Genomic DNA, 10269 nt, shown 5'->3' on the forward strand with positions numbered 1-10269 from the left:
TTCTAGAGGAGTTTTTTAGCTGTAAAAATGCTCTAACGCTGAAAAACCTGGCAAACCGGTGTTTTTGGACTTCTTTTGACCAAAAAAAAATTTGGGGGGGGGGGGGAACCTAAAAAATGCAAAAGCAGAAAAACGTGGGAAAACACTGCTAAACGCGGCTAAACGCTAATGCAAAAACGCTAAAAAAAAGCTGAAAAACTCAGGTTTTTAACACAACTTTACACAGCTATCAAAACATCCCATTTGATGGGAAGTAATTATATGAAGTTATATGAGTAATTATATGTCAGTTGCGGCTGCAATCTTTCTTGGTCTACCTGACCTTGGCTTGGTATCAAGAGATCCCCGAAATTTCCACTTCTTAATAGGTGATTTAACAGTACTGATTGGCATTTTGAAGGCTTTGGACATCTTTATATGTCCTTTTCCATCTTTATAAAGCTCCATTACCTTGCCACGCAGGACTTTTGACAGTTCTTTTCTGATTCCCATGGCTCAGTATCTATCCTAGTCAGTGATTCTACATAAGAGCTAACAAACTCATTGACTATTTATACACTGACACTAATTGTAGTTTAAGAAGCCAGAGATGTGGAACATTAACCTCTAATTGACATTGTAACCCGTGTGTGTCACCTTGTGTGTCTGTACCAAGGCCAAACATTCCAGGGGAGGGAAACTTCTGATCTGGGCCATTTGGGTGATTTCTGTTATCATTATGATTTAAAAAGGAGCCAAACACCTATGTGATAATAAATGGCTTCATATGATCATCATCCTTCAATAAAAGAGCATTTTTTGGGATGATCAGTCATATTTTCAATATCAATGCGAACATTTCACAATTTCTGCCAGGAGATGCAAACCTTTGAGCACAACTGTATGTACACATCCTGAATATAGTCCGAAAGAAGCGATTATAACCGTGAAACGCGTAGACAGGATATACAGTATCTCCCAGAAGTGAGTCCACCCCTCACATTTGTGTAAATATTTGATTGTATCTTTTCATGTGACAACACTGAAGAAATGACACTTTGCTACAATGTGACGTAGTCAGTGTACAGCTTGTGTAACATGTAAATTTGCTGTCCCCTCAAAATAACTCAACACACAGCCATTAATGTCTAAACCGCTGGCAACAAAAGTGAGTCCACCCCTAAGTGACAAGGTCCAAATTGGGCCCAAAGTGTCAATATTTTGTGTGGCCGCCATTATTTTCCAGCACTGCCTTAACCCTCTTGGGCATGGAGGTCACCAGAGCTTCACAGGTTGTCACTGGAGTCAGTGAGATAAAATAAACCTCATTGTTAGTGTCAGTGGGATAAAATATGACCCAATATTGGTGTTACTGAAATCAAATAATCTCCATGGTTGGTGTCAGTGGGCTGAGCTCCGCACAGAATCCTGGAACCTGCGGGATGAAGACACAAAGGGAACATAGCTAAAATCTAGAGACTGTCCTGCAAAATCTAGGACACTTGGAAACAACAATGAATTCATAGTGTGTCTAAGGGCTGCAGTTCCGCTGAGCTCCACTAGATGGTGATCTCACTTCTACCCAGATGGGAAGTCTCTATGGAATACAGACAGGAAGTAATGTCAGCTACAGACAGGAAGTAATGTCAGCTACAGACAGGAAGTGATGTCAGGTACAGACAGGAAGTTCTGGGTGAGAGGTGAGTGGGGAGGAAGTAGAGAGGAGACGTTGGTGGAAGTGGCAGCAGAGGAGGTAATAAGATGTTATTTCCTATTTACACCCAGTAACCCCCCGTCATGTCCGTCCTCTTCCCCCATAGTCACGTCCGTCCTCTTCCCCCATAGTAATGTCTGTCCTCTTCCTCCATAGTCATGTCCGTCCTCTTCCTCCATAGTCATGTCCGTCCTCTTCCTCCATGGTCACGTCCGTCCTCTTCCTCCATGGTCACGTCCGTCCTCTTCCTCCATAGTCACTGTGACGTCTTTTATCTCCAGCAGATGATGATACACACATATATAGTGTGGGAACCCAGATTAACCCCTTCAGGGGCACAACATTCCCCCACTTCCGGGGCCGGAACATTCTCCTCATTGTGGAGATGGGTCACCTTCTCCCTGGAGATGAGATGAACTGTCCTGGGTTCGGTTTGGTGAACTTCGAAGATGTTACGATGCTGAACCCAAACACTAATGAAATTAATAGAAGACTCATTTGTCAAATTGTAAAATACCCATTTTCTGGGCTAATAGGCAAAAGGGTGCCAAAAAAATATAGCACGAAGGGGTGGGTACTGCCCAGGGGAACATGTACTAATGCAAAAACATTCTTAACCTCTTCCCATCTGGCCCATGTCGATAATCGGCCGGACAGGAGCACTGCCGATGAGGGTGGAAGTTTCAAAACATCCCCACACATCCATTGCCTGTGCGCGCTCCCCGGGATCTCGCAGCACTGCGATCGGTGGCCACTGATCGCTGCACAGGACCTCTGTGTGAGGTCCCGATCATGTGATCGCTGATTGGCCAATCAGTGATCACATGAAGAGTAGTACACAAGATGTCACTTCTGATATCATTGCTTGCTACGTGTGAAATCTGTGAATGGTCACAGAGGTCACATGGTACAAGGCTATTCACAACAGCCTTGTACCATGTGACAGGCTGTGACCAATCACAGCTCTCACAGTATTTCTCAACGGCTGTAAGAATGCAGCCAGAGGGAAGGAGAAATGATTGCTTTTACAGCCTTTATGGGTGTAAAAGCAATCAGTGTAAAAAAAGAAAAAAAAAATCACTATGGTGACACTGTACTGCTAGGCTGACCGTATGTAGATTGTAGGCTCCAAGGATCAGGGCCCTCCTAACCCTCTTGTATTGAACTGTATTGTTACTGTATTGTCTCCTGTTATATTGTAAAGTGCTGAGCAAACTGTTGGCGCTATAGAAATCCTGTATAATAATAATGTTAATAAAACACATAAATAGCAGTCTAAAAAAATAAAATAAAAATTAAATTTGAAAAATTATAATAACTTGTTATAAACTAATTTGGGTTTTTTTTGTTATTTAGATTAATACATTTTGGCCAAGATTTATGAAGAAAGATTATTTATTTGCCAAATGTTATAAGAAAAACACTTTTAAAAAAAAAGTTTGGTCTTTTTCATTTATATAACAAAAAATAAAAATCCCAGCGGTGAATAAATACCACCAAAAGAAAGTTTTATCTGTCTCAAGCTAAAAAATTCATATGGGTACAGTGTTGCATGACCGCGCAATTGTCATTTAAAGTGTGATAGAACTGACAGCTGAAAATTGGCCTGGACAGGAAGGGGGTGAAAGTGTCCGGACCTAAAGTGGTTAAAAAATTCCATTGGGCCAGGAGCAGTGATTTGTTTTTAAAATGCTTAAAGTGAAACATTCAGAATGTTTAATTTCTTTAAATAACATGTCTGGGGGGTGTCCTAGTAATGTCTGTGAAGGGGCATCTCTGTGATGAATAGAAAATGCTGCATTTACAAAAGAGAAAAGTGTTTAAAATTGCCAGCAAATGACATTTCATTGCCGGCTTCTTTGTTTTTGAAAATTTATTTTTTCAAAAACAAAGAAGCCGGCAATGAAATGTCATTTGCTGGCAATTTTAAACACTTTTCTCCTTTGTAAATGCAGCATTTTCTAAAGACACACTGGCCTAAAAAGGCTTTTTATTTTGGGGCGCTTTACAGGGGTCAGTATGCTGTTTTTATTTATCAAAGCAAAGAGGCCGGCAATGAAATGTCATTTGCTGGCAATCTATATTGTATCGTTTTTTTCCTTTGTAAACGTTGCTGAAGCACATCATTATTATTTCAGGTACTTATATAGTGCCATCAGTTTCCGCAGCACTTTACATATATATTGTACATTCACATCAGTCCCTAACCCTCAAGGGGCGTACAATCTAAGGTCCCTAACTCACATTCATACATACACATACTAGGGACAATTTAGACAGGAGCCAATTAACCTACCAGCATGTCTTTGGAGTGTGGGAGGAAACTGGAGTACCTGGAGAAAACCCACGCAGGCACAGGGAGAACATGTTGGGCAGCACAGTGGCTAAATGGTTATCGCTTCCTCCTGGCAGTACTAGGGTCATGGGTTTGAATCCCAACCACGGCACCACCTGCCTGGGAAAACTCCAGGCAGGTGGTGCCGTGGTTGGGATTCAGACCCACGACCCTAGTACTGCCAGGAGGAAGCGATACTCATTTAGCCACTGTGCTTCCCATCATCATATGGCAAGAATCAATAAAAAATTGTGTAGATTCCCTCCCAAGACACATGTCTGATCCTATGGATTTTAAAGGGGTACCTCACTCAAAAAAAACAAAATGGGTGAGGTTCCTCTAAAAATCTATATCATACTCTTAATCTGAGCATGCAGCCTGGCTGGACAGGAAAGGGGGATGGATGTATGGAAAGGGAACCTCCTGCACTACCCGTGTCTAATTAAACTAGGTGAGTTGCAGCAAACACCTTATTCTGTACCCGAAAACCTAGTAAATCAACCAAAAATGATGCTGCGCTACTCAATGTATAGTGCAAAGCCAATAACCAAACTGAATTGATGGTTAGAACATTGTCTATATATTGAGTAGCGCAGCATCATTTTTGGTTGATTTAGGAAGTAGGGATGAGCGTCTGCCCCCCTCTCCTCCTAAACCCAGGGGCAGACTGATAACTCATGGGGCCCCCGGGCAATAGGGGATCATGGGGCCCCTGTGTCCTTGCCCAAACTCAAAAATGCCTATGAAAAAGGTACCAGGGGAATCTCATGGGGCCCCCTACTGACCCCGGGCCCTCGGCCAGTGCCTGAGTTTCCAAATGGTCAGTCCGCCCCTGCCTAAACCATAACAGACCACATGCCTCCAACATGGAGGGGTGACAAAGCACCTTGTGACCATGTTGATAAAGACAAGGACCAATTCCCCACGATCCTGGCTAGTGGTTGTAGGGGACTGAGGATTGCTGGGCCTTTTGGACTCTGGAAGCCATCTTTAGTATTAGGTGAGCCCTCAGATACTCCCTCACAAAAAAAAAGAACAGAATTGTAACTTAGAGAAAACCCCAAACAATTGAGAAGTCCTTTATTAAAAAAATAAAAATCCCCCAAAAAGTTGCTCCTTGTACAGTGAGGCGAGGTTCACATATATGCATTTTGCATTTGAAGCTTTCTCCAGTGCTTTTTGCAGTTTGATTTGTGGTTTTCTACACACGGTTTTAATGTATTTTGGTCAGCTTTTTTTTTTTTTTTTGTTGCTGGGCAGACTAAAAATGCAAAACACAGCAAAAACGCACCACCATGCATTTCAGCAGCTTCTTCATTGAACCCTATCGTAGCAAAAATGCAGATTTTTGCTTTTAAAAAAGTCCCCGACCCTTACCAAAAACGCAGCAGCTCAAAAAAGCCTAAATGTGAACGTGTCCCATAGGAAACCATGTTACATGGACTGTAGTGCGTTTCTGCAAAAAGCCCTAAAAAACACATTGGTGTGAATGGAGCCTCAATCCATTATCAATCACGAGCCATTATCAATCTCAATCCATTACACTGTTCAACAGGTAAAAAGTTTTGGGCATAAAATTAGCTAATCTTACATAATTTGGGGTGCTGAAAACGAAAATGACCCTAAAAAATGTTGATTGGCTCTAGTTTCCATGATATATTCACCCATCTAATGACGTAAGCCATTCAAAATTATGATGCAACTTCAGCTGCATATTGCGCAATTGATACTGGTGACCAATAGAAAATTGCATGTATACTGAGATGATGTAATATTAGCCTTTAATTGCATCACTTCACTGCATAAAAGCTGCAGTATCTGTAGCTGATTGTAGTTCGACAGCGTCTTTACATTTCGTTTTATGCTTATATAGGCTACTCAGTAATGCCTCGAACTTGTGTGAATAAAGCAGATAATTTCTGCTATATCTGCGGTGAAATAACTTTTATCTCACAAAAAAAGGAGGATAACAGGAATGATTAAGAAAGCCTACAACTTGTATTTTGGCTGCAAGATAGGAGACCAGGACAAGAGCTGGGCACCACATATATGCTGCAATTCTTGTGGGACGGCACTGGAGCAATGGTTGAATGGAAAAAAGGCATCTATGCCTTTCGCTGTGCCAATGATTTGGAGAGAGCCAACAGATCATGTTAGTAATTGTTACTTTTGTATGGTGCCTCCAATTGTAAAAGGGCTAAATATCCAAATATTCCATCGGCAATACGTCCAGTTCCTCATGGAGAGGGGCTACCAATTCCTAAAGCACCAGAATCCTTCGTGGTTGAGTCAAGTGAGGAAGAACCTGAAGCGTGTAGTCACGTGCAGTTGTAAGAGTTAGCCCTTTCCTCAAATACAAGAGAAAAGCCAAGAGAAGCAAAACCGACACAAACTGAAGACAAAACTAGTGAGAATCCTAAGTATTAAAATGATTCAACTTAGCTTATGGCTATAATTTTTCTTGGTAATCCTATGCAATATATTATGCCATTTAGGCTGTTATGTAGTCAATATCACTTGCTTTATATTTGTGGAAAGACATCTATCTATATAATTATTGTGCATTATGTAGTCATTACGCCTATAGTAGAAAACTTTCCGTTTACAGAAAAACTAGAGCCAATTGACAAATTTCATTGTTATATTTGAACTCAGAATGTGAAATTCATTAAGAAATGGATCCTTTTGTTTCCAAAACTGGCAAAAAATAAAAATTTGTTGAACAGTGTTATCAATCAACCTTCTGCTTACTCACTGATTAAAAAAAAAAAAAAACAATCCCCAAGGGCATGAGGAGATAATTTGGTCTGAACTGACCAGATATGACCATATTTGGTCAATGTGGCCTCCATTATCTCCACCTCTTCCCTTTTATTACTCATGACAGCTTGGGGAGCTTTCATTCGGCTATCAATGAAAGCTCCCCAAGCTGTCATGAGTAATAAACGGGAAGAGGTGGAGATAATGGAGACCACATTGACCAAATATGGTCATATCTGGTCAGTTCAGACCAAATTATCTCCTCATCCATACTTCTCACCTTCGAGGTCCCTCAAATATTATTCAGATTCGGGTTGTACTCAAATTTGAACACAATTTAAAGGATTTCAAATTTTGGTTAAATTTGTTGGTAATGAATTTTGGTGCTCACCCGTAATGTACTACTCAGTGTTTGACCCGGGTCAGCAGCCAATAATAGGGAGAAGGTAGATTAACCTTCCGTTGTTATAAGAGGTGGTCTGAGATCAGACAATAATGGGGGGGGGGGGGTGGATAACTCTAGGCAGGTGCAATGTTGCACTTTTGTTTACTGACTCACATCAGGCTGGTCAGAGCCCATTGAGTGCTAAATTGTCTCCTGCCAGGGTCTCCAGACCATCTTGAGGAGGACATATCTCCTTTTGGATGTCAAAATCTAGTGTCATTTGGGCAGCCTTCTCAGACACAGGAATGCTTTTATAGGACTCTCTGGGTCATTTAGGTGCACCCGCAGTGTGAGAGTAGGAGCGGGACAGAACCCCTCTTGTCAAGGAGAGAATAGGTGTAATGGCAGGAGAAGGAACGAGACGAGGAGGGACAGTACACTTTTTCCTTAGGGTGCAGCACCCTCAGCAAGTGGTCCAGAAGCCACCTCCACCTGCCAGACAGACTTTACAGAACAATTACTGGGGACAATTCTGGGCTTCACTATGAAAGAGATCCTCGTACTCCCAGCAACCTGTAATCCTTCCATCATATTGTTTTCCATCAGAAGTCTCTCGTTGCCATTTTGTGCCTCTCTGCCTGTACAGGACTTATCTCAGACAGTTCTGTTCTACTCATCAGTCATCTTGTTTTGAACTTTACCATAAATACCATAAAAGCTACGTTCACCCATCCAAGTGGTGTGGTCTGCTCTCATTTCTTGGTGTCACTTCATAAACCCCATGCCAATACTGCTTCTTACTATAGGAGGGGTCTGAGATCAGCCAATAATGTGGGAACAGGTGAATATCCTCACCTCTAACTATAACATGGTTCCAAGACAAGCCAATAATTGGGAAAGAGGTGAACAGTGAACAGCAGAGCACTTCTGCCTGGCAGTACTAGGGTCATTGGTTTGAATCCCAACCATGGCACCACCTGCCTGGAGTTTGCATGTTCTCCCTGTGCCTGCGTGGGTTTCCTCTATGTACTCCGGTTTCCTCTTATGCTCCAAAGACATGCTGGTAGATTAATTGGATCCTGTCTAAATTGTCCCTAGTATGTGTATGTATGAATGTGAGTTAGGGACCTTAGATTGTACACCCCTTGAGGGTTAGGGATTGATGTGAATGTACGATATATATGTAAAGTGCTGTGTAAATTGACAGCGATATACAAGTACCTGTAATTATAATGAATATATATATACATACTATATTTTCAAAAGTATTGGGATGCCTGCCTTTCCACACACATGACCTTTAATGGCCCCCCAGTCTTAGTCGGTAGGGTTCAATATTGAGTTGGCCCCGCCCTTTGCAGCTATAACAGCTTCAACTCTTCTGGGAAGGCCGTCCACAAGGTTTAGGAGGGTGTCTATGGGAAGGTTGGACCATTCTTCCAGAAGCACATTTGTCAGGTCAGGCACTGATGTCGGGGGAGGAGGCCTGGCTCACAGTCTCCACTATAATTCATCCCAAAGGTGTTCTATGGGGTTGAGGTCAGGACTCTGTGCAGGACAGTCAAGTTCCTCCACCCCAAAGTGGCTCCTCCATGTCTTTATGGACCTTGCTTTGTGCATTGGTGTGTAGTCATGTTGGAACAGGAAGGGGCCATCCCCAAACTCTTCTTACAAAGTTGGGAGCATGAAATTGTCCAAAATGTCTTGGTATGCTGACGCTTTAAGAATTCCCTTCACTGGAACTAGGGGGTCAAGCCCAACCTCTGAAAAACAATCCCACACCATAATCCCCCCTCCACCAAACTTTACACTTGGCACAATGCAGTCAGGCAAGTACCGTTCTCCTGGCAAGTGCCAAACCCAGACACGTCCATCGGATTGCCAGACAGAGAAGCATGATCGGTCACTCCAGAGAACACGTCTCTACTGTTCTAGAGTCCAGTGGTGGCGTGCTTTACACCATGGCATCCGACCCTTTGCATTGCACTTGGTGATGTAAGGTTTGGATGCAGCTGCTCGGCCATGGAAACCCATTCCATGAAGCTCTCTACGCACTGTTGTTGGGCTCATCTGAAGGCCACACCAAGTTTGGAGGTCTTTAGCTATTGACTCTGCAGACAGTTGGTGACTTCTGCGCTTCAGCATGCGCTGACCCCGCTCTGTCATGTGACGTGGCCTACCACTTGGTGGCTGAGTTGCTGTTGTTCCCAGTTGCTTCCACTTTGTTCCACTTATTCTGTCTATAACCAATCATTTTTGTGATATTTACCAAACAACAGCTATTTACAATTACAGAAACTAGAGAGAAGCAGTTCCCTATACATGTGCCAATTCCCACTGGGGACACCCAGTTAACCCCTTACATCCCATCCTAATACAGTACAAATAATTCTTCATCTACAGAGAAACCTACAAAGATCACATGACCATAACAATGAGGATGGAGGAGGACTGGAGTCACATGACTGAGAAGATACTAAACCTCACTCTGGAGATCATCTACCTGCTGACCGGAGAGGTGAGGAGGATTCTGGGAGGTCACATCACAGCACTCATATCTCTGGACTTGGCTGGAGAGGTGAGGAGGGTTTTGGGATTCTAATATTATATTCCTATTGGTTCCTCAATACAGAGATTTCCTCCTCCAAAGTCAGGTGATCATATGACCATCAAAGTCCCTCCATGTGACTCCCTGAAACCTGAGAGACACAACATGCAGAAGATTCTAGAAGTCACCAATAAGATGACGGAGCTGCTGACAGGAGAGGTGAGCGGTGCCGGGAATTCTGGGACATTCTCCAGTAACAGACAAGGGATGTGTCTGGATGGTGACTGTATCATTGTGTGTGTCAGGTTCCTATAAGGTGTCAGGGTGTCACTGTCTATTTCTCCATGGAGGAGTGGGAGTATTTAGAAGGACACAAGGATCTCTACAAGGACGTCATGATGGACAATCAGCCGCCCCTCACATCACCGGGTAAGAGGAGACTTTATTGTAAAGGAGAGAGCAGTACGGAGGATCCACCTAGATCCCCCATCATCTGATAAACACATAGAAACAATGGATTCAGTCAGTGTGTGTGTTTCCTACAGATG

At 42.8% G+C, this 10269-nt stretch overlaps 1 protein-coding gene across 1 annotated transcript; it reads left to right on the forward strand.

Annotated features, from left to right (window-relative positions):
• The first annotated feature begins 1685 nt into the window (after positions 1 to 1685).
• On the forward strand, positions 1686 to 10266 carry LOC149451781 (gastrula zinc finger protein XlCGF66.1-like). The gene is made up of 4 exons (XM_089690158.1): positions 1686 to 1732; positions 9577 to 9691; positions 9806 to 9940; positions 10027 to 10266. Exons 2-4 carry the CDS (start codon positions 9596 to 9598, stop codon positions 10216 to 10218), a joined length of 423 nt encoding a protein of 140 aa, XP_089546284.1. The 5' UTR covers positions 1686 to 1732; positions 9577 to 9595; the 3' UTR covers positions 10219 to 10266.
• Positions 10267 to 10269: the final 3 nt, after the last annotated feature.

The sequence above is a fragment of the Staurois parvus genome, unplaced genomic scaffold (genome assembly GCF_062004578.1).
Source record: "Staurois parvus isolate SC_StPar_1 unplaced genomic scaffold, SC_StPar_1.0 ptg000519l, whole genome shotgun sequence".
NCBI classification, from domain to species: Eukaryota; Metazoa; Chordata; class Amphibia; order Anura; family Ranidae; genus Staurois; species Staurois parvus.

Bases quoted from the DNA above. Each gene is read 5' to 3' on its own strand.
- LOC149451781 (XM_089690158.1), top strand. From the start codon at position 9,596: ATGACCATAACAATGAGGATGGAGGAGGACTGGAGTCACATGACTGAG. The intron at 9,692-9,805 runs GTGAGGAGGATT...TCCTCAATACAG, and splicing joins TCTACCTGCTGACCGGAGAG to AGATTTCCTCCTCCAAAGTC. The intron at 9,941-10,026 runs GTGAGCGGTGCC...TGTGTGTGTCAG, and splicing joins CGGAGCTGCTGACAGGAGAG to GTTCCTATAAGGTGTCAGGG.